We start from the raw sequence: 25095 nt of genomic DNA, 5'->3' as shown, positions 1-25095 counted from the left end.
CTAGAGTGGCCCTGACCTCCAGTTTGAGAACCCCTGCCTTAGGACAGCTTAACAGAGACCATTTTTGTTTTCTAACAGCTGAGTATCAAATATTTATCTGCAACATTACCTGAATAATGTTGAACTAGCTGCTGCAGAGTTTCAAACTGTGCCCTAGTTGTGATATAATATCCACCACTGTCAAGTTTACGAATCTTATAATGTTTGACATGGTCTCCTTTCATATCATCCCAATCACGAATAGACAGGGAATAGGCACCTGCTCAAAGGAAGGAGGGAGGAAAGCAGTAGAAGCAGTCATTTACATACATATTTTTGTAAAAAATATCAGTCACTTACTATTAGACAAAAAAAAAACCCACACTGCACAGAAATAGCACACTGTATACTTTGAATAAGAATTGTTGAGCCTACCACAATTACAATGAGTGCCATAAAAATCTAAAACCAAGATTCTCCTTTACATAAAGTCCTTTGGTCTAGTAGGAAAGGGAGGTCTTAGTGAAAATGTGAATTCATGTCTCGATATTTACTGATGGAATTTGCTGAATTTACTTTCTGGATTTTTAAGTGTCAGGTTACATTGTAAGTAATGTAGTTTAGGTGAATAGCAAAGCAGAATAAATGTTCAGATTTTCATGGAACCCTCTACAGATAGTGATTTTATAGTTCCATAGCACTTTTCGTCCAGAAGGATACCAAAATTGCTTTTCAAACATTAACAACCAATTAATAAACATACAGCCATCACTGTCCACTCCTGCAGCCATCCTGGAGAAAGAAAGAATGGCAACTCTACATTAAACAGAATATCAGACCTACAAAAATGATGTTCTTTGAATGTTTGTCTCACCAAGCCCATGGTAGCACCTTAGGTATTAGACAGACTGAAAGAAGACAGTTACCTGTTTTCACACTTGTATTCTTCAACATGTGTCAATCATGTCTAGTCCACATTAGGTGTTTGTGTTTGCCATGTGCACTGGTGAAGGATGCTTTCCCCTCATCTCTACCAAAGGGGAACGACTCTGATGATCCCAGCAGTGATGCTCTCATGGCATGGTATAAGGGGTGCCAGTGGCTCCCCCACCCTCAATTCCTTCTTGCTTGAAACTCTGACAGTGGGAAAGGACGGCAGGATGTGGAATGGATATTAAGTTACACATGAACTGAGGACTATGTTGCGGCTCTACAGAACTCCTGGATGGATGCACACACACCAGGAAGGCCACTGATGATGCCTAGGCTCTGACTGAATGGGCTTGGACACTCGGTGGTGGTGGGACCTTAGCCAGCTCATAGCAGGTTGTTTTGCATGAGGTGATCCCATTAGGATTCCTCTGTGCTGAAACCAGAAGGCCTTTCTTCCTATTCACTGTAGCGACAAAGAGCTGCATTGGCCTATGGAAGGCCTTGGTATGTTTCAGGTAAAAAGCCAAGGCAATCCAGATATCCAGTGCATGTAAATGTCTCTCCTCCGCCATCATGTGAGGCTTGGAGCAGAGCACAGACAGCAATTTATCCTGGTTCACATGGAAGGAGAAAATCACCTTAGATAGGAAGGTTGGGTGGAGCCACAACTGGAGTTTGTCTTTATAGAAAGCCGTGTTCGGTGGCCCTGAAGTCAACTTTGCCCATGAGAGGAAACAGGGGAAATGCATAAATCAGAGCTTCTAACCATGACAGGAGAAAGACACTGGATAGGGAATCCCCACAAACCCTTGCTGGGAGCAAAGCTGATGGCACTTTATGTTTTGTCTTGTGGTGAACAGGCCTACTTGGGGGGTCCCCCAGCTCTGGAAGATCATAAAGGACACCTCTGGTGGAGTGACCCCTTGTTGTGGGTGGACAAATCCCTGATGAGGTGATCTGTCAGTGTATTCTTGGTGCCAAGGAGATGGCAGGCTTCTAAAAGGATATTATGGCTGAAACAGAAATCCAAGAGACAGAACACCTCCTGGCATAGGGCTGATGAATGTACTCTCCCTCGCCTGCTGACGTAGAACATCGAGACTGTGTTGTCCATGAGGATTCTGACCTCTATGCCCAACAGGAAAGGCAGAAGGACCCCACATAACAGGCAGACTGCTCTAATCCCCTTGATGTTTATGTGTAAAGACGTCTCCTCCGGAAACCACATCCCCTGGATCTGGAGGCTTCTGATGGGTGCATCCGAGCCATGGTCCAAAATGTCTGACACCAGTTGTACGGGGGAGAAAGGGTTGAGGCAAACAGGACTCCCTCCTGGACCTTTCTGCAATGTGTCCATCATTGCAGAGGTAAGCGCCTCCCAGGGAATGGTGGAGGGTATAGCCCTTGATTACTCTGTTTAAGACCCCGTGGTCTGACATTATAGTGGACCAAACCATGAGGAAAGGAGGAAGGTGGGTGCCAAGCAAAGGGGAAACTGGATCCATAGAACAGTCTGGTATGTTGTTCTCGAGTGCACCCTTAAAAAATTTCTTAGCTCCGTTTTTTGGAGTGGGGTGAGCTTAGCTTGGCCAATGGGGGGTGAAGGGGGGCAGCTAACTCAGCTGATGCTTGTAGCCCCTGCTTTTCATGGCGTGCAGCTCCTGATGCAGCTGGCTCTCCTGACCGAGAGGGTGTTTAAGTTGGAACATCCAACCCCGAGGTCTTGCGGGTAGTATGAGAATACTTAAGCCCAGGCAACTTCATGTCAGTTTGTTCCACAAACCAAGTGTGGCCATTAAATGGAAGGTCCTGCATAGCTTACTGAACCTCAGCCAACAGCCTGGAGAGGGGAGCCAGGAAGTCTGATGCACAAGTATGGCTGCTACCATTGTATGTGCCATGGAGTCTGCTCCACCCAAGGCTGCCTAGATGGCCTCGGGAAGCAAATCCTTGAATTTGGCCATGGTCCAACATATGTTAAAACTGTAGTGGCCAAAAATGGCTGGTGATTCACCACTCTCCGCTGAAGACTGGAGGGAAAATAAATTATAACTATAGCAGAAGGTGTTATGCTCTCCATATATTAATCAGGATTCAGTGACATGGTATGCTTAAACACTATCCAGCCACAGAGACTATGAAGTCTGTGACTTGACTCTGGTTATGACACTAAAGGCACTTTATCTGACTGCTATGCTAAGGGCAAGCTATCCTTCTAAATTAACAGAATATCAACACTGACATTTCATTTGGAATTAGGAGCTTTGAAGAAAGGATTTGGCACTTGAACTGGAGTTATTAAGCAGAACATATCATATAATGAAAGGTCAGATTTGAAAATACAAATTGTGCCAGTCTTCTAAGTCATGAAAAAAAAACCTTAGTTCCACCCACTCATGATGCCAACTCCTTACACAAAATGCTCCTTCTCACATGCTTTTAGAAATACCTGAATCTGAAAGTGTTAAAAAAACTCCGTGACAATAACATTCAAAAGGGATGGGAAAAGTATGGACAAACACTACCCCCAATAAACCCTTTCCATCTGAAAAGGTGAGATTTGGACATTTTAATTGTACAGAAACCAATAATGGCCTTCATTAAATTGAGTTGCAGTGATCACTACAATCTGACCAGATGATATCATGCTACAATTCTCTCTTACACATACCATTTTAATAGTCACAGAGCTGACCATCTTACCTTTGGTGGTTTCACTTTCACGAATAAGGAAGGTACCTCGCGGATTTCCGAAGGACAAAAGCTGTCTCTCAGCATCTTTACGGCCAAGTTTGCCGAAGTACCACCTTAAAAACAAAAGAGGTGGTACAATAAATGCTAGCTAGGATGCTTAGTAGGGTCACTTGACTTGCAGAGCTCCAAAATAATAGATCATTTATGAGAACTACAGGTTCCAATATTCTGTCCAGTGTGGCCCTCATACCTGAGGCTTTTCCCTGGAACACAAGACAGGTACGGCTGTATAAACTGTAAAAGAAGTAGCCTCTCTTTGGCTTTGAAGGGGTGATGAGCATCCACCTCATAGCATGGTAAGTGCTGATATATGGTGCCTTCCAGAATATGGACCATTGCAAATAATAGATAGAATGAAAAAAAAAAAAAGCAGCTGAACACATTTTTAAAACGCACTGCCAGTGGAAAGAGAGTTGATATCAAACTAACTTCTGAGTGAACAATATATTTTACATTTTGTTTTAAACAGCAGTGTAATAGTTTATTGCCTGTAGCTTCTTGATTATATATCCCTTTTTATTAACTGCCAATTTTTTCTGCTGTGCCAGAGTTAAGAAAACTGAACAGAAGGTCCAGAGACAATCATTTTTTCATGGTTCTGTAAGGTTTTAAGCTCTCAGTTCCACTGTGCTAGATTCATTTTTTTTTCCCTAGCACCTAACCATTTAAATGTGTGTGAAATCACACAACTCATTAAAATAAAGTGGTTTTGTTATACAGTTTTTATGCTTGGTGTTTCAAACAGTGATTAATCAAATGGCACAACATGCTGATTATGAGATAACCATAGGTCTAAAATGAAGCCCATGCTCTCCAAAAGTGTCAGGTCACAGAGGCTATAGGATCTAGCAAATGATACTTTACTACCCGCTATAGACTCTGTGGGCCACTACTCCACATTAAAAATAATAGTTGACACTGTTTTCATGTAAATCATTTGTTCCTGGGGCACTAGCAAGTTGGTGTGGGTAACTCTGGTCTAAAGCAAACAACTGGCTAGATACAAGGTCTGCTTCATTTACTATGGTTTCTTCCTTTTTTGTTGACATTGAAAAATGACTCAGTTTGCATTCCCTTTGTTACTAATTACCTAATTATTCATCAGTGAAGCTGAAAACTGAAATAAAATTGATGTACGTCACTTTAAAACATGACAATCAACTCAAATTCTCCAATCACCTTTGATTACAGTGTTAAAATGAATTAAAAGAAAACATACTCCTCTGCTTGGATGGAGTCGACTGGAGCCACGTAATTACTGGGAATGTAACCAGTTTCCCCGGTTGTCAAGGAACGTGCCTCCCACCAGTCTCCTTCACTGAAGGAAAAGAGGTGAGATAAAGTCAGAGAAAGAAATACAGTCGCAAAGAAAATTATCTGACTGCTAAAGTATGAAGCCGTAAGTAATGCTAAGTATTAATTATAACTCACTCCTTTATTACAGGCATTTTGGAAAGAGAAAGAGAGAGAGAGAATGTGGTCCCTTTCTATTGCAAATTCAGATGCGTACCCCAGTTTTTCAAATTCAATGCAGTGGCATAAACGGCTGTTTATTTCCACTGCAAACTCCCTCAATAAGGGCTGAGTATGGCCTGAAGTGTTGAATAATTGGTGTGGGACCAGTTTTCAAAGCCAGGCTCTTTTGTGAGGGGCCTGAAACAAAATAACCAGACCCTAAAGTTTGAGTTGTGTCCATCTCTAAGCTTAATAGGTCACCCACATCTGACTTGATACTCAAGAATGTAACAAGGTCCATTTACTCGCCTTGTTACCATTCTGCAGCTTGGGGACGGCCTCTGAAAACTGGACTGTTTTGCTTCTCCAGGTCATCAACAGAAGCGATTTTAAATAATAAATGATTTGGCTACATTTTCAAATCACTGTGCAAGCCACATCTCCCAAACTTTTCAAAACAAAGAAAAACAGAGCCACCTCAGTTCAGCAACCCTCCCACAAACGCAGCTCAAGTTTATGTCAATAATAAGCAGATGTACAGAATGATGAAAAAGAGATGGCCCTTAGAAAAAAATCTGCTGTAATGAAATACAAATGCTTTAGAAAATGTTTCATTTCTCACCTTTTTACAGACTGACTAAAACATTTCCAATTAATAATTGTTGAAATTTAGATAGGCAAAGAAAAATGTGGCTTGAGAACTTACTAAGCTTGGCTTGAGGTTAAAATATGACAACTGTGTGGTTTAACTGATAAAGCTTTAAGTATCTGAATATCAGTATCTATGGTCATTGAAAATTGTCTCACCTAGATTTTTAATTTTTCACAATTGCAGGGAAAATTAATTAAAAATTGAAAAAATATTAAAACAAAATTTGATATTATGTGTTGAAATAATAAAAATTGAATTCCACCAAGTCTAAATCTGTTCCATATGTAAGAAACACAATGTGGGGTATTTGTTTACACCAGAAGGATTCTGACAACATGAGGTCAAGGCATGAGACTGAAGTGCTCCAAATCACACTTGTAGTTCTGACTTACGAAAACATCCCTACTCAGGAAATCATATATTTGATTGCATTTAAGTCACAAATTTAAGTATATGCTAAAAGCAAAGACAACGCTTTCCACTATGGAAATCACTTGTCTCAGGGCTTATGTTTGGCACCTCAGCATGGAGAGCTTTTTACAGATGAGATGAGTTAGTGGCCTGAACTCAACTGATTGGAGACAAATACTCTCGACTTCTAATTCTGTCTCTAACAAAAACCACACCTACCCTGCACTACAGCGTGGGCTACACGGGACTGAATCACGGACCTCACCAAGTGCTGTGCTCTAACTGTCCTGGGTGGACACTTGCTGGTTCAAAGTAAAAGATTTCTGCATTTGCATTAGCCTAGCCCCCTTTCAAAAAGGAAAATGTTATCAGAAGGTAGGTACAGTTTTGTTAACGTCAACTCTGTCCACCAACGGTAGCCACATCTCAACACTTTGGAGCACTCTGCCACTCACGCTCCTGTAGTCCACATTGTGGCTCAGTGTAGCCAAGCTAAAGATTCCACTTTGGGGCTCTGGAAATTTTATAAACTCTGTTTCTATTTCCAAGTCTATAAAATGGAGAGTTATTAAATTTGACAGAGTTATTGAACGTGAACTAAACATTGTAAAGATTCCAACAAGCCAGGGGTGGGCAATACTTTTTGAGGAGGGGGGACCTCCAAGAACTTGTTAAGTGGTAAAGGGTCGCACTCTTCCATGACACTGATGGAGAAAGTTTGGGTGCAGAAGGGAGCTCGGGGTAAGGGACTGGGGTACAGGAGGGCAAGTGGTATCTGGGAGGGAGTTTGAGTGAAGGAGGAGGTTGTGACTTGGGGCAACGGAGGGACTGGGGTGCAGGCTCCAGAAGGGGGTATGGGCTCATGAGAAGGTACAGTGCCCAGGAAGGGTTTGTGACCTGGAGCAGGAGTTCAGGAAGGGGTGTGGGGATTTGGTTTGTGCCAGCCGTTGGGGGTGCAAGGTCTGGGAGGTGGTTGTGACCTTGAGGAGGAGTGAAAGAGTGGGTGTAAAATTTGGAAAGGGGCAAGAGCAGAGGGTTTGGGTTACATGGGGTAGGGATGCAGGAGGGGGTACAGAGGGTTAGCCAAGCAAGATTGGGGCAGGAGTTCCATGTGGGAGATGGGGAGGCAGCTGAGGCTCTTGTGGGCCAGATCCTGAGGCTTGGTGGGTCATAGCTGACCCATAGGCCCCATTTTGCCAGGCCCTGCAATGAGTAAACAGGAACTACAGAAATAGGATACAGGCAATGCTGTTTTGAACAAGCATTTAAATTATACGAAGATGAATTATCTTAAAAACTTACTAATGTCTGTGAACTGGTTTCTGACAGAACTTGTAAACAGCTCCATAGGATAGCTCAGAATTTAGTCAAATCAGAGATTTCTTTTTGTTTTTTTCAGATGATAATTTGTATTCTTAACAATCCATATTCTGTTATTCATTTTAGGAATGTGACTCTCCCCCACTGCCTGCCCCCTCCATGGTTTTTTTTCCCAATAGACAACAGGCAATCTTATCCATAACAATCTATTCTAGAAGTTTTGGTTAATACTATCTAAGTGGGGTACCTAAAGCACTGCACCTAAATGGACATAGCTTGGTTTTCAGAAGTTGTTGAGCATACACAGATATCACTGACGTCACAGAAGCTGTGGGTGTTCAGCACCTCTGAAAATTGGCCCACTTCCAAACTTTAGTGAATTGAAGTCTGAAAATCTTGTCCTATATGTCTATATAAAATGTGTTTGGGAAACTATAACGATCTTTTGTTGATACAACTAAAATCTTCTATGGAATCTTTTTCTATCATTGCACAACAGAGATGTACTAGTTGTTCTATTTCAAATGTATTATTGCACAAATTCCACTAGATGGAGGTATTTTATCATATCCATAAATACTACATACTGTATGTCATAAAATGTTCAGAAGAGAAAAACATAAATCTCTCTCGGTGTACTGCTGAGGAGGGTACTTAAATTACATTTTATATCAGCCTACATCAAATCCTGCATTAATTTTAGGGATCCATGAAATAGCTCAGAAAAGTTTTATTATTGATCTTAACTTTCACCCAGAAGAAGGTTTCACCAAACCCAAACCTAAGTTAGATTCGAAAGAAATCTATTAAATTGACAGCAAAACAAATTCCTGAAGAGAAACATAAGAACAAGTATGAATTCTCACAACAAAGCCTGTTCTTGTTTCTATCCTTATTTTCAACATCCAAGCAGCATGGTTCTGAGCACGTAGGGCCTGATCCTGATGGTTACTGAACAGTCAAAGAGTAGCTCGTTTTTCTTTCTAGAAAACCTTCCTTCACACGATATGTACCAACATCAAAATGAATGCATTGCTACCATTCATGTGTGGGTGGAATCTGTTTTTTTCCCTCTGTCCTACAATGTCTCCAAATAATGTTGCTTACTGTGAGCTCCCATTGACTTCATTAATTGGAATGTTTAAGGAATTTATTACAGATGGAAATTTGTGTTTCAAGCCATGCTCTGGCTTGCAGCAAGGCTTCAAGCCTAGGAGAGCACCAGGCAATGTGAAAAAAATGGATAACGTAAAATCTTTTGTCGGATTTTCCGTTTGCAATTACTAATTTAGAAGTGGAGATTTTTTTTAACTGCTACTCTCTTTAAAAGTCTTAACTGAGGCTTCTATACTTTCATCGACATCAAAGCTCTCCAGGCGCACAGTTTCATGTATATTCCGCAAAACTACCTGACTTTTCATTTTAATGCAGACTGAGCCAAATTGAGCCCTCAAGTTATTCTATTAAAGTTGAAAGAGTTACATCAGGGATGAATCTGCCCCATTGCCATACAATATAAAAACAAAATGTGATACTGCTTTCATCCCTTATAGAATACTTTCAATATTAATCCATTTTTATTTGATTATGGCAACAGCTCTGTCTACAACTTGTAAAGCTTTCTACAGATTATTCTGACACAAGATTCACAGTAAACCTCCAGCATAGTAGCCTTTTAAAAGCAGATTTTAAGCCCCAAATGAGTATCTCTTCATGGACAGTAGCAAAAATTCACTTTAAGAAATTGGCTGAAAGTGCAGTTCTAAAATATCACTTTAGATATGAGGCATTATTACTCAAAAATCTGCTTTCTGTGCATATTCAGAGTAATAGACTCTTACTGTCGTGACAAAAATAAGATGTTATTGCTTTTTACTCCTATTGGCACACAAAGCCGAACTGTATTCCTTCTTGTGACTCAAGGCTTTTTTTTTCTATTTTAAATTAAACTCCTATGTGAAATACTTAAGACAAGGGAATTGCAGATGTGTTAGCATAGGCCTAATTTCACTTGTAGTGCTTTTACTACTGGGGTGATGCACTGAAGCTTTGCTCTGAGTTCCAACATTGAATATGCTGTGAATTTAAATTCCATTAGCTATAGAAATCATTGAAATCATTGAAAGATTCTCATTGAAAGATTCTCACCATGGAAGCTGGTGATGCCACTTTAAAGAGTCATTTTGCAAAGAAAAATTGCAGTTCTGAATTTTTTTCTCCCATAATAAAGTCTTTAAAAAGCAGTAGAAGACAGGCACAAGAGTTAAAAAAAAGCATATTTCTTGAACTCAGGACACATTTTCTTTTACTGATTATGTAAGTTGATGGAGAAGTGTAGACATTATTTTTAAATATAAATAGTAACTAAAAAGCATGCCACTCACGAGCTGTTAAGTATCTGAAATTTTTCTCCTTTCTGAAAACTTAAGTCATCTTCTGTTCTTGCTTCATAGTCATAAAGTGCCACAAAAAGAGTTACACCTGAAAAGGGAAAATATATCTGAATAACATTCATTCTGATGCCTTGCAATGATGTGTATGTGGAAGTACTCAGCGGGGTTTGTAATTACCATAGGTAATTAGGTGACCCACTGCCTACAATTATTAAATACTTAAGTTAGTACTTTTATAGTTGAAATCATGGTTATTTTACTCAGCAACTTCAGTGCCTAGGGCAGTTTTAATGAGTTAATTTCAGAGGTGATGTTTCCTGAAGTCCTTTCGCTAAGCCAACAGGTTTCTTTAGAACTCAGAGACTTCTCTGAAAATAGCTATACTTTAGAGATCTACTATCTAATTGAGAGAGTTTGTACATCTGTAAGTCCACCAGTTCATCTGTGAGACCATTTGTTCAAGAACTCCTCCTAAACAGTAAGAGCTAGGACCTCCATGTGTTATGCATTTCCTGGTATCCTAACTTAAAGCCAGGGTTTGGTTGTGTCAGGAAAACGGGATGTGCCTGGAATGGGATTGTTTTCCATTACACAGAAAGGGTGAGGGCTGCTAGAAGGCTCAGTTATACTCCTTCATGGCCATGGGGGCAGTGAGGGGCCAGAGATGGGGACCAGGACAGCTATAACATCACAGGGGAAGCAGGGGTAGGTAAGGTTCCTGCCTGCTACACAGGCGAGGTCCCTGTGGTGGCCAGCCCTGGGGAGCTCCCCTCTGCTACACACCACCACCACTGTACTGGAGGAGCCAACCAGCACCACTGCCTCCTGCTCCTCTACCACCCACACACCTAGCCCTGTGCCCAGAGCCCCTCCTCATCCACAAACCTTCACTCTAGCCCCCTCCACCAACCTTGTACCTTGAGCCCCCTCCTTAATCCCAACCTGACTTCTGCACCCTCCCAGCACCCCCAGCCATCCAGCCCTGAGCCCCTCCCATACCTCCCAACACTGTCTCCTGCCCTGCCACCTTGAGCCCCTTGTCCATAGCTCCTCCTCAACCCTCAATCCTGAGTTCTGCACTCCCCACACCTCCAACCCCACTGCCCTGAGCCCCTCCTTAAGGACTCAAGTAACTGTGCTACTATTTTTGAGTAATGCACTGAAATATACCACAAGTCAGGACGTACCCGTTCCTCCTCTTGTACGTAAAGTCCCAGTATTAGAAGAGGAATTGACACCCCCAAAGACAGTTAGTCCCTGGCCACCTGTTGCATGGAAGTTGTTGTAGTTTGGAATTGAAGTCACACCAAAGCTTGGGTAATGCTGTGGAGTGGGATCTGTGCCATAGCGATACCCTGTACTTTGAGTTAAGCTGCCGTCCCTCTCATCTGTCAGTTTTGTTGCTTCTTTATCCTTGCATTGCACACAGCCCATTATCTAAAATCCTGCAACAAAGAAAGAAGAGAAAAATATTTTTACAGTGACGCATGCTGCACCACAAGCACCACTGGGCACTAACTTAAGTTCACTGGCTTGCCACTTTGGAGTGCAAGTTCAATTTTTGTGATAAACGTAGATTTGTTTGAGGCAGCTTCTGTGACACTCTGCTCTCAAATCCATATTTAGGCATCTAAAAAGAGGTTTAATCTTCACAGGTACTGAGCACTTTCTAGCTCCTATTGACTTCACATGGGGGTGAGGCAACACTGAAGCCATTTTGTGACAGACAGACATGGCAAAGCAGGGGAAGAATGACAGAGGGAACATTAAGCCGGAGCTATAGAAGAGAGAACTGGTAACAGAAGAGCCTGAAAAACAAAGCTGTCCTGAGTTCAAATCTGTCCAGACTGCCTGGGTACATAGTCTGGCAGGTAGCCCAAATGGCAGCCTAGGCTACTCTGGGCCACAGTGCTTATTTTTACTGCATTAGCTTGAATAGAGCGAGTGTCTCAACAGGCTTGCACTGGGAAGCATGCTCCCACCTGCAACGAAGACATACTCAGAGTAGAGAGGGGGCTGCAGAGAGCTGCTTATCATTCCCCGACGTAGGGATGCCCAACCTTAGTGCAGTTAGGGCTGCTTAGGGAGTGAAAGACACAGAGGTCAGCTTCTCTCAGAAACGCATCTGGCAGCAGCCAGCACACACAGTGTCACTGTCACACATACCCAGTCTGTTCCACACACACAGTCACTATTACATATACACTGCAGCACACAATCTACGTCACAGTCTGTCTCTCACACACAAAGGCTATGGTTACACTTGAGAGTTTTGGCAGCAAAACCCAGCACGTTCACCAGCAGTGTTCTGTCCTAAAACTCTGAGGCATAACGCTGCTGTCAACAGATATCTGTCAACAAAACAGATGTGTAAATGCCCCCAGGGGGCCTGTCTCGATAGACAGGGCATCCACAACAATGGGCCCTGTCTGCCATGCTTCCAGGTGCCTGTTTTGTCGAGAGAGCAGCCAGGCAGTCTGGCTGCTCTGTTGACAGAGGAGAGCGCTCTCCCAGTTTGCTTCATCAGATTATAGAAGTGCATCCATATTTCAAAATAGTTTTATACCGTTCTTTGATCCCATATTTTTAAAAGCAGCAGCATTTCTAGGGTAAAACTTACAACTGCATAAGCATGATGAGTCATTCCATTTATTTCTCTCGCCAATATGACTTTTGCAGATAGAACCATCATTACTGAAAGAGAAATCTCAGTGAGAGCTTGACATTTCTGTGGAAAATTACATTTTCTTAATTGTTTGGAAAGTTTCTCCACAATTTTAATTAAATGATAATAAAATAGGCACTGAAAAAAAAGCTCCTGTGGACACTCTAACAGGATGGGCAAGATCAGTGTTGGGGGCCAGATCCTGTCTGCCAAGCATTTCTCTCCTGCTCACATAGCTGATTAGGAGAGCAGCCAGCAGCATGTGCGCAGCTGCCACTCCCCCATCTCGTTCTGTCTGCAGCGGAGCTGCTCCTAGGATTCCCCTGCTAGCTGTGCAGAGGGCGAGGGGTGGAGGGGAGAAGGTTGTGCTGAGGTCAGGGTGTTCCCTTGCCCCTGGGCTCCATCTCCGCAGAGCAGGCATTGTAGAGAGGGGACACACAGTGGAGCTGCTCCAGTCTGAAGCATGGACGGGAAGTGATTTTGGAGTTCAGAGCACGGGAGGGAGCAAGACGACAGAGCAGCACAGATTTCTCTTAAAGACACAGAGGTCAGCTTCTCACAGAAACACATCTAACAGCAGCCAGCACACACAGTGTCACTGACACACATACCCAGTCTGTTCCACACACACAGTCACTGTCACACATACACTGCAGCACACAATCTACATCACAGTCTGTCTCTCACACACAAAGGCTATGGTTAGACTTGACAGTCTTGGCAGCAACACCCAGCACGTTCACCAGCAGCGTTCTGTCCTAAAACTCTGAGGCATAACACTGCTGTCAACAGATATCTGTTGACCAAGCAGATGTGTAAATACCCCCAGGGGGCCTCTTTTGATAGACAGGGCATCCACAACAATGGGCCCTGTCTGCCATGCTTCTGGGTGCCTGTTTTGTCGAGAGAGCAGCCAGGCAATCTGGCTGCTCTGTTGACAGAGGAGAGCGCTCTCCCAATTTGCTTTTGTATGTATATGTGATCTGTCGACTGAAGATTTGTCAGGAAAACTCTCCCGACACCGACTTCTGTCAACAGATAGCTGTAGTGTGACATTAGCCAAAGTGTTCCTCTTTCATATGCACAAATTCTCTTTGTCCCTCTTTCTCTGTAGCCCCCCAGCCCCAATCCTTCTGCCCAAGGCCCTGCCCCTTCTGGGGCAGACCAGAGCTAGCCTGTGACCAGTACCAAAGTTCATGGAATGGCCACTCTGTGAAAATTATTGCCCACACTTGTTCTATTAACATGCTGCAACTTTAAGTAGGACAGTGAACTGCAGCTTCCATATAAGAGCAACACATCAAAACAGGAATCATGCACATATACTTTTGCAGTTAGGAGGATTTGGCTGCTAAATTGGAAGGCAAACGATACAAATCTTAACCAATGAATAGTGATAGTGTGAAATTCCTAATCAAACAAAGAAACACAACAAATACAAAAATAAAGAAATGCTCTATGAAAGTGTGATGTATTAAGAATCTAGAAAATCTCTCACAAGTAAAAGTTGGAGCAGAACAACATTTTTCATTTGGAAACATCATCTGTCATGCTGAGTTTATTATTTTACAATAAAGAGAAGTTACTCACCTGTGTAGTAATGATGGTTCTTCGAGATGTGTCCCCATGGGTGCTCCACAGTAGGTGTCAGGCTCGCCCCAGCGCCGCAGATTGGAAAATTTTCAGCAGTCTCTGTCAGGCCGTGCATGCGCCGATGCGCGCCGGTCCTTCGCGTGCCTTCGGTCACATGCGTGATCCGGTCCCCACCAGTTCCTTGACCAACTGCCCCGGATGCTTCTGAAAAACTCGAAAAACAGAGCTCCGAAGCGGGAAGGAATGGGTGGGTAGTGGAGCACCCATGGGGACACATCTCGAAGAACCATCGTTACTACACAGGTGAGTAACTTCTCTTTCTTCTTCAACTGGTCCCCGTGGGTGCTCCATAGTAGGTGACTACCCAGCAGTGACCCCAATTAAGGAGGTGGGTGTCCGCTTATGTGCAGCTTGCCCTTGATAGGACTGCTGTCGATAAGCATGTATCCTCATCGAACACCCAGCGCATGGCATAATGCTTGGCAAAGGTGTCGTAAGATGACCAAGTCGCCGCTCTGCAGATGTCTTTTAATGCGATTCCTTTGAAGAAGGCCGTTGATGCTGCCATCGCTCTGGTGGAGTGAGCCCTGGGCGGAACTGGCAGAGGGGTCTTACTCAGCTCATAACACAGTCTTATGCAGGATACGATGTGATTTGAAATTCTTTGTGAGGATAGGCCTTCCCCTTTCGACCTGGGTGCGAGAGACACCAGGAGTCTGTCCATTTTCCGGAAGGGCTTAGTTCTGTCTATGTAAAAGGCCAACGCCCTCCTTACATCTAGCAGGTGCAGCTGCACCTCTTTGCTGGAGTTAAGTATCGGAGGGGTAGCCTTGTTAGTCTGGATCTGTAACAGCAACGAAGGGTCCTGTGGCACCTTATAGACTAGCAGAAAAGTTTTGAGCATGAGCTTTCGTGAGCACAGACTCACTTCATCAGATGTTCAAAACTTTTCTGTTAGTCTATAAGGTGCCACAGGACCCTTCGTAGCCGTTTGCTGGAATCGTGAGGCTTAGGATAAAATGAGGGTAATACTATTGGTTCGTTAATGTGGAACTCTGAGGAAACCTTTGGAACGAAGGCCGGGTGTAATCGTAAGATCACCGCTTCTTTTGAGAATACTGTGCAGGGTGGCGTTGCCATTATTGCTGCAAGTTTGCTCACCCGGCGGGCCAATGTAATAGCGAGAAGGAAGGTTGTTTTCAGGGTAAGTTACCGGAGGGGTACCGTGGCCAACGGTTCAAAGGGTGGTCCCGAGAGCGTGTGGAGGACCAGGTCCAAACTCCATGACGGTGATAGCAGTTTCCAAGGGGGGTACAGGTTTACCAGCCCCTTTAGGAACCGTGTGACCATAGGATGGGCGAATATGGTTGGCCCTTCCTCTTTGTGTTGAAATGCTGATATAGCTGCAAGATGGACCTTTAGTGAGGATACGGAGAGTCCGTCTTGTTTTAGCTCCAGCAGGTATTCTAGAATTGCAGGTATAGGGCCGCCCTGAGGAGCCAATTGCTTGGAAGAGCACCAGGAGATGAACCGTTTCCACTTCTGCGCGTAAGTCTTTCTGGTGGAAGTCCTTCGACTGGACTCCAAGACTTGTTTCACTCCCTCTGAACATGTGCTCTCTAAGGCGCTGAGCCATGGATTAGCCACGGCTGTAGGCGGAGTCTTTGAGGATGTGGGTGCACTATGGACCCCTGAGCCTGCGTGAGAAAGTCTGGCACTACCGGGAGGGGGGGTGGCAGGCGGCATGACATGCGCAGAAGCAGAGGGAACCACTGTTGTCGGTCCCAGGTTGGGACTATAAGCGTTATGTGTGCTCTCTCTCTTCTGGCTTTCACTAGAACCTTGTGAATGAGTGTTGTGGGAGGGAACGCATAGAGTAGAGGGCCCTTCCATGGCACCGTGAAGGCGTCTCCCAAGGATCCCTGTCCTATGCCCATTCTGTAGCAGTACTGAGGGCACTGCTTGTTGTTGTAAGTGGCAAACAGATCGATTTGGGGAACCCCCCCATTTGTGAAATACTTGTCGGAGCAGATCGGCACGGATCTGCCACTCGTGCGTAAGCGCAAAGCACCTGCTTAGCTGGTCCGCCTTCACATTGTGGACACCGGGTAAGTATGAGGCTTTCAGCGTTATATTGTTGACAATGCACCAGTTCCACAACTGGACTGCCTCCGCGCATAGCGCACGGGATCTGGCTCCTCCTTGTCAGTTGATATAGAACAGGGTGGAGGTGTTGGTATTTATCCCGACTACTTTGCCATGCAGGTATTTCCGAAAACGTCTGCACGCATTGAACACTGCTCTGAGTTCTAGTATGTTTATGTGCAATGTCTTTTCAGCGGGAGACCCTGCGTTACCTTGTTGCTGATGAGTGCTCCCAATCCTATGTGGGATGCGTCTGTCGTAAGAAAAATCGCAATTTGTGGTTGGTGGAAGGGCACCCCTACTAGTAAGTTCTTGGGATCTGCCCACCATGCCAGTGACCTGCGCACCTCCGCTGTGGGCGATACTGCCCTGTGGATGGTATGGACTATCGGTTTGTAAACGCTCGCCAGCCAATGCTGCAGGCCCCACATATGCAGCCTGGCATTCTGTACCACGAACGTGGTGGTCGCCATGTGCCCCAACAGTTGTAGACATGTTAGGATTGGCACTGTGGGGCTGTACATCATTACTTGCACCAGGGATTTGATGGTGTGGAAACAGGCATTGGGCAGGTATACCCTTGATGTAGTAGAGTCTATGCGTGCCCCTATGAATTCTATATTCTGCATAGGCTCGGTCTTTGATTTCAAGAGGTTGATAACTAGGCCCAACGAGGCAAATGTGTTTGTAGTGATGTGTATCATGCGTAGGACCTCTGCCTTCGAGGCCCCTTTCAGTAGGCAGTCGTCCAGGTATGGAAAAATGAACACACCCTGTCTGTGTAGGTAAGCTGATACTACCACCAGTGTTTTGGTGAACACTCTGGGCGCCGAAGAGAGACTGAATGGAAGAACCCTGTATTGGAAGTGCTCCCTGCCCACTGTGAAGTGGAGGAAACGTCTGTGTGCTGGGTGAATAGTTATATGAAAATACGCATCCTGCAAGTCGAGGGCTGCAAACCAGTCTCCATTGTCCAATGCCGTAAGTATGGAGGCAGTTGTAGTCATCCTGAAACGCTGTTTGCGCAGATGACGGTTGAGGGCCCGTAGATCCAGGATTGGCCTCCAGCCTCCCGTCTTCTTCTCTGTTAGGAAGTATCGTGAGTAGAACCCTTTCCCTTGGAATTGTTCCGGAACTCTCTCCACTGCTCCTATGAACATGAGATGGTCTACCTCCTGTTTTAACCTTGTCTGGTGGGAGGGTTCCTTGAAAAAGGACTGGGTGGGAGGTTTCAGTGGAGGTAGTGATTGGAAGGGGATCGTGTATCCCGTGGCTATAATTTCCAGTACCCATTTGTCTGTGGTGATGTTTTGCCATTGGGAGTAGAATGGTTTGAGCCGATGATGGAACATGTGCTGGGACTGGAATTGAGGGATGGTCTTGATACTGCAGTCCTTGACATACCCGTCAAACTTGCTGTCTCAGGGCTTGCCCTGAGGGTGCGCGACCCTGCTGGGGAAGTCCTCTGGGGGCCCTATACTGTTGCTGCTGGTGATGGCGCCCTTGGTCATAGCTCCGTTGGTATTGTGTACGCTGAGGTTGATAAGTGCAGCGCCTTTGCTGGGGGTAAAACTTCTTCCTCCTGTACGGAGGGGTATATATGCCCAGGGTCCTAAGTGTGGTTCTCGAGTCCTTGCTGGAATGTAGGACCGAGTCAGTTGAATCTGCAAATAACTTCTGTTTATCAAATGGAAGGTCTACGATTTTTGTTTGCAGATCTCTGGGAATGCCGGACGTCTGGAGCCATGATTCCCTACACATTACCACTGCTGTGGCTGTGGAGCGTGCTGCCGTGTCTGCCACGTCCAGGGCAATCTGAACTCCTGTTCGTGAGGCTGCGTAGCCCTCTTGGACGATCGCTTTCAGCACCGGTTTCTTATCCTCTGGAAGGAAATCCATGAGGGAAGTAAGTCTGGAATAATTGTCGAAGTTGTGGTTTGACAGGTGTGCTGCATAGTGTGCCATTCTGAGTAGTAAGGTAGAGGAGGAATAGACCTTCCTGCCGAACGTGTCTAATTTCCTCGCATCTTTTACTGACCCTCCTGATTTATATTGGGGTGTCTTGGATCTCTGCTGTGATGATTCGACTATCAGGGAATTTGGTTGGGGGTGGCTAAACAGGAATTCCATGCCCCTGGCTGGAACAAAGTATTTCTTATCCGCCCTCTTATTTGTAGGAGGGGTGGAGGGTGGAGTCTGCCACATGTTGGTGGCTGATTCCATAATCGCTTCATCTAGTGGGATGGCAATTTTAGATGAAGCCGGGGGTCTTAAATTTTTCAGGAGTTTATGATGTTTCTCCTGCACCTCTGCTATTTGAATGTCCTGTGTTTGTGCTACTCTCTTGAATAGTTCTTGGAATTGCCTAAGGTCGTCCGGGGAGCGGGGGGGAATGTCCCCGGGGACAACCCCCTCATCTGGGGAGGATGAAGAGGCGTCACTATGATATACCCCCTCTAATTCCTCAGATTCCTGGATTTGTTCTTTATGCTTGGCCTTTTGAGGATTTAGAAGGGAGGTCCAGGGCTTGTGGACCAACGTCCGCCTGGGAAGGCTGTGTTCTTCCCACGGAGTGAGACTGTGTGAAGGGGTGCTGGCGAAGTGTGGGTGGGGATCCACCCCTGGATCTGCACCCCCTGTGCTGGTGTTCAGTATGGTAAGGATGGCCATAACAGCAGTGGCAAGGGCCCGGTGATGGGGATCTGGACCACGATCGGAAAGCGTATGCATGGGGTCTAGACAAGCGTGACCTCTGGGATGACGCTGACAGTGGCGGAGATGCTCTGTGGCAGTATTCATAGGGATCCCTACTGGAGATTGGTGAAGGTTGTCTGAGCCAGGGGGATGGTGGATGAAGGAACGGGGATGGAGGTCTGAAGCAGGCCATTGGAGTTGCTGTCCGGTGTATTTCGGGGGCGGGGGGGGAGCTAGGCGATAACGGCAACGCGGTGGCCTCCGGGGATGGGCTGCGGTGCCGGGTTTTGGCCTTTGCTTTTCCCCGTCCCTGAGAAGCAGGTGCTGCCCCCTCCTGTGCCGGGGACCTCGGTGCCGTTGTCGGTGCCGCGCTCGGTGCCCCTGTGCACGGTGCTGCGTGGGTAGCTTCCTCCAGCACTGTCGGGTCCCATGCCGGGTACCCCTGCTCCGGTGCCGTCAGTGCCACAGGGCTCGATGCCGTGGGAGTCGGTGCCGCCGATTCCTGCACCTGTGGTGCCCCCGGCACAGCTGTGTGTGCTACAGTCATCCCGCTTTGAGCAGCCCGTGGGTCAGAGCCCTGTGCTCCGCTCGTCCTGCTCACAGTTGTTACCGACAAGGATCAAGCTGGGGAAAGCTTCCTTTTCTTTCGTATAGAGGAGGTTAGGGAAGCCGCCCTCCTCTTGTGCGACCCTGAGGACCCCTCTTTATGGGGCTTCTCCAATGGTCCAGGTTGGAGGGCCTTATCAAACAAAATCATCTTCAGCCTCATTTCCCTGTCCTTTCTGGCTCTGGCTGTGAGCTTGGAGCAGTGAGGACACTTTTGTGGAATGTGGGTCTCCCCAAGGCAAAGAATGCACTCGCTATGCCCATCTGAGGCAGGCATGGCCTCGCGGCATGACGCACATTTTTTAAACCCCGGCGAGGACATCTCGGCCCAGGCGTTTAAGTCTTTGAATGTTAATAGGGCACTTAACAGTTAATCAGTCCTGGAAGAGATAACGTTCGTGGCTTTTAGGATAGCAGACCGCTTAGGGTTAACAGACCGCCTCTGTTCTTCTCTCTTTTTTTTTTTTTTAAAAACTATATTTACATTTAAACGGAACAACTTTAACAACACTAACTAAAACTATCAACTAATAAGTATTAACAAGATTAACAAAATTAAAACACAGTTTTATCTTTCTCAGGCATTGGAGCCGGAGCGGAATCCGTCTGCAGCCGTTGGCGGTTGAGAAGGAACTGGTGGGGACCGGATCACGCATGTGACCGAAGGCGCGCATCGACGCATGCGCGACCCGACGGAGACTGCTGAAAATTTTCCGATCTGTGGCGCCGGGGCGAGCCTGACACCTATTGTGGAGCACCCATGGGGACCACTCGAAGAAGAAGTGATATTTTCAGTGTTACTTTTTTAAAAAACAAAAAAATCCCTTTGACAAAAAAGCTTGTCCTCCTTTCTTTCTCCACACCACCCTTTTCATTTTCCCTCTTTGGCATAGAAAGAGTTAGGAGGGCAGAAAACACGGGGGAAAAAAAAGAAGGAATGAACCCAAAAAACTTCAAAACAAGAAAAATGAGTTCTTAGGTGGAAAAAAAATCCCCAATGTTCAGCAAATAAAAAAAAAAAAAGAAAAAAAAGCTATGAAGGTAATAATTGTTTTTCTCCCAGCTCTACTAAACATACATGAATCTTCAGCTGGTATAAACTGAAAGAGTTCTACTGAAGTTTGTGCATTGATTTATAGCAGCTGACGACCTGGTCCTACATATTTGATTGACATGTTCAGTCATCAATGAGAGTAAGTTAAAATTATAAATGCTTCAAAAGTAGACTTATTCATGCAAATAATTCTAAAACAGTGACTAAATTAGAAAGTCACACCACATGTGAAGATCGTCAAGACAAATGCTTTTGCATGTTAATCATAACAAATATTAACAGAGGATCACTAAACTGTGAGCTCTTTCTTCAGCCCTGCTCCAGTGTCTTTTTTAGCCTATTTGCCCCCATTATCTTTGGTTCTTGGCATGCAGCTTGAGAGTCAAGAGTTGGGTGCAAAATGAAGAAAGGTCTGATGGAGAGGGTTTTTTCTTTCCTTTGTCCTTTTCAACTCAGTTACAATGGTTACACAACTCAAGTACAAAGACTGCCTGATTGTAGTACCTTGTAAAGCGTGACAGAGGGTGTAACATACATGCATCTTTTCAAGCCAAGACTGTGAAAAGTTGTCCATTCCTGGCTCAAAGAAACTAACTAGGCAACAAAGTATATCATGCACAGTTATCTGGGAGAATGCACAAACACATTGCTGGAAATGAATCAAGTTTACTCCAGGGTTTTCACAGATAATAAATACCCCGATTCAGAATCCACTACTCTAGTTATATTGATGACTGGACTGCAAGCACTGACCTGTTACACAGAATGGACCCACCAAATGTCAAGATTTACAATTTTGTAAGTTTGGAAACATGGTCACTAATAACAGAGCTGAGATGACCAAACAAAATCTGGAATGAATTGACACCAGACATCTCAAGAGATCAACATACCACTTTGTTCATTCAACACACTGTGCAACTTCTGGTAAATGGACGATTTTCCATTAGGAAATGCAGTATTTCTCCCACATACAATTTACTGGGTCATGTGGTGATTTCATAATTTGGCATAATTTGATGTTACTACAAAAGCAAATAAATGGCTAAATAATTGTTAACTTTTCAAATACAAACAAACTGCATATGATCCTGGTTTGTTCTGAAATGTATAATTTTATGAGCATTAGAAAAAGTGTGTATATTTTATGAAATTTTCTTAGTGACAACTGAAAATATCTATTGTTGGACTTGCCTCTTTCTTGTCCAAGTTAACTATCTGAAATCTGGCAATTCCATTGCAGGGTACTTGGTGTTAGCCTAGCCAAAGAAACTGTTTCTTTTGCAAGTAGCAGAAACATTCTTCTTGGATTAAAAAAATTGTCATTATTTATATTATTGTAGCAGCTTACACTTCATTACTTTTAACATCTAGTTAGTCTCTATCATCTTTTATCCAAAACGAATCTTCAAATGACACTACCCTACTTTTTCTTGAAGATTGTTGATTCTGAAAACTGTTCTCAAGAAAAGCCAAAACTAAAAGAATAATAAAAGCCACCTACGGTAGGGCAATGTTAAAAGTAAAATGATCCATTCACAAATTCTGGTTTTACTAAGTGGAGTTTTGTTTCAATATTAAGCTTTTTCTCACAGCTTTTTCCCAGATACCTCTCTGATTATTTTTATGGAATGTGGTAGAGAGGTAAACATGAGATGTATTATAATTTTAGCACTTTAGCAAGCAAAACGTTTTTTTTTTTTTTTTGGATGGAGGGCAGTGAACATACGCTTTGCTATAACCATTTCATTTTTATTGAAAAAGAAACAATTAGTTTAACAAACAGGCTAGAAACACTGAAAATGTTAATGATAACAAAAATATTTGTGTAAGCTCTTATGCTTTCTTTCCTCCCACTCTCTGCAGCCATACTAATTGTTTCCTCTTGGAAAAGAGAACAGCAGCCAAGTGAGCTGAATTTGACATAAGCTAGCTCCTCGGCATGCTACAAAGTTTTGAACAGAAGAGTCAAGAAGCAGGTCAGCATTATACACACTTACATATCAATGTCTGCACAGCAGACTCTTCTTCATGTACAATGAACTTTGGAATATACATAGGCTTGAAATTTTTTTTCGGTAAGTGTTGATAAACACTGAAAACACTGTACTTACACAAATGGACAAAACATTACCAATTAATAACTGCTGAAATGTATAGATAGGCAAAAAAAAATGCTGCTTGAGAATTTAGATTTTAAATTTCAGCATATGATGACACTGTGTATTAACCTATAAAGCTTTATCTTTCTGAATCTCAGTATCTACTGTCATTAAATAAATTGTTTCACCAATATTTTTAAATGTTAAGTTGCAAGACAAATCAACAAAATTTGAAAAAAATTGTTAAAACAAACATTGATAATAATTGTTGAAATAATAAAAACTGAATTCCCCCAAGTTGAAATCTGTTCCATGTGCAAGTATTATACTGAGTTATTGTTTACACCAGGGCTACGTCTACCCTAGCCAAAAACTTTGAAATGACCATGCAAATAGCCATTTCGAAGTTTACTAATGAAGCGCTGAAATACATATTCAGCGCCTCATTAGAATGCGAGCGGCCACGGCACTTCGAAATTGACGCGGCTCGTCCAGACAGGGCTCCTTTTCGAAAGGACGCGGGCTACTTTGAAGTCCCCTTATTTCTATAACAACAACTATAACTGTAATTCCTATAATAATTCCTATAATAAGGGGACTTCAAAGTAGCCGGGGTCCTTTTGAAAAGGAGCCCCGTCCGGACTAACCACGTCAATTTTGAAGTGCCACGGCCGCTCGCATTCTAATGAGGTGCTGAATAGGTATTTCAGCGCTTCATTAGTAAACTTTGAAATGGCCATTTGCATGGCCATTTCGAAGTTTTTGGCTAGTGTAGACACGGCCCAGAAGTATTCTGACAACATGAGGTCAAGGAATGAGGTTGAAATGCTCCTAATCACACTATAACTTTGATTTAGGAAAGCATCGCTATTCAGGACATTACTTATGCATGTATTTAATCTCAGTGAAGTCACTGAAACTTAAGTATATGCTATAAGTGAAGCACATATTTTCCCCTATGAAAATTACTTGCCTCAGTGCTTATGTTTTCGTACCTCACCATGGAAAGCTTCTGCTATTTTAATGATAGTAGCAGTGACTACTATACCCTAACTGTATTTAATGGAAGATTAGGTTTGGAAGAAACCTCAGCAAGTCATCTAGTTCAACTGCCTGCTCCAAGGAAAACCAACCCCAACTAAATTATCCCAGCCAGGGCTTTTTCAATCCTGGCCTAAAAAACCTCTAAGGATGGAGATTCTACCACCACATTTGGTCACCCATTGCAGTGCTTCACTAGGAACACCAAATGAGATGTACACAGTCACTTCCATGGTAGGGACAGTCAGTCCATTTCTTCAAGGGTCAACTGCTTACCAGGAAGGAATGTGGTTTTGGGATGTGATGACATAGGCCAATACTGTAGCTGTTCATTGTTGCCTATTCAGTTGGGCTTTTCTTCTAGTTTCTGAAGCACAGGGGAAAGCTGGAGCATCAGAGAAATTTCTTTAATATCTTTCATTAAGGCACAAAGGGGTTTTAAAGAAGAAGGTCAGTACGTCTTTGTTCTCAAATTAAACCAAATCTGACAAACCATACCCTACTCTAATCTCCGCACCTAAAAATCATCAGGAAGAAGTGGCTGGAACCAGGCTTGGAGTAGATATTTACCATGAATGTTTTCCTTCAGACTACTAAAAAGACTGTATGAAGAGTCTCAGTCCTCTACTGCAATTCTAAACTTTGCTACTCTTAAAATAATGTGCCAGTGCAGCTTTCATTAGAATTGAGGAAGTACTAAACACAGCAAAAACAGCAAGGAGTCCAGTAGCACATTAGAGACTAACAGATTTATTAGGACATAAGCTTTCATAAGTAAAACCCACTGCATCAGATAAGCTGGAGTAGAAATACAAAGGCAATGGTATACATAAGTAAATTATTGCAAAAGAAAGACGTTACTATCCATTGGAAATTAGGGTGATCTGTCAGGGTGATTGTGGCCATTCACTGTAGCTAATGGGGAGATGTGAATGTCCATGGAAGGGAAGTTGCCTCTGTAGAGTGTTAATCAATTAACATCCTTATTGAGGCATAATTGTACAGCTTTGAATTTGCAAATGAGCTCCAATTCAGCTGTTTCCCTTTGGAATCAAGTTCTGAAGGTTTCTTTTATAGAAGGACAGTTACTTTTAAATTCTTTACGCAATGTCCTGGAAGGTTAAAGTGTTCCCCTATAGGTTTATATACGTTCCGTTTCTTGATGTCTGATTTGTGCCCATTTATCTTTTGGCACAGAGAGACTGTGTGTTTTTTTTCCAGTACAAATGGCAGAGGGGCATTGCTGGCACATGATGCCATGTATCACATTAGTGAATGTGCAGGTGTATAAGCCCTTG

General features: G+C 43.8%; 1 protein-coding gene across 8 annotated transcripts in view; it reads right to left on the bottom strand.

The window, feature by feature from the left end:
- FYN (FYN proto-oncogene, Src family tyrosine kinase) overlaps positions 1–25095 on the bottom strand; it is a 209848-nt gene that overhangs the window by 34514 nt on the left and 150239 nt on the right. For 7 of the 8 annotated variants that reach the window (XM_074990728.1, XM_074990727.1, XM_074990726.1 and 4 more), the window contains 5 exons: positions 11085–11342; positions 9889–9985; positions 4886–4984; positions 3616–3719; positions 110–259 (listed from right to left, as the gene is read on the bottom strand). In XM_074990728.1, coding sequence (XP_074846829.1) covers positions 110–259; positions 3616–3719; positions 4886–4984; positions 9889–9985; positions 11085–11331 — 697 coding nt within the window. In that variant the 5' untranslated portion in view covers positions 11332–11342. Of the gene's footprint in view, positions 1–109; positions 260–3615; positions 3720–3856; positions 4219–4885; positions 4985–9888; positions 9986–11084; positions 11343–25095 lie in introns of those variants that run through there. The other variant, XM_074990733.1, reaches the window with a different exon arrangement.

Source organism: Carettochelys insculpta, chromosome 3 (assembly GCF_033958435.1).
Source record: "Carettochelys insculpta isolate YL-2023 chromosome 3, ASM3395843v1, whole genome shotgun sequence".
In the NCBI taxonomy this organism is placed as follows: domain Eukaryota; kingdom Metazoa; phylum Chordata; order Testudines; family Carettochelyidae; genus Carettochelys; species Carettochelys insculpta.
This window is presented reverse-complemented; position numbering and strand designations above follow the sequence as displayed.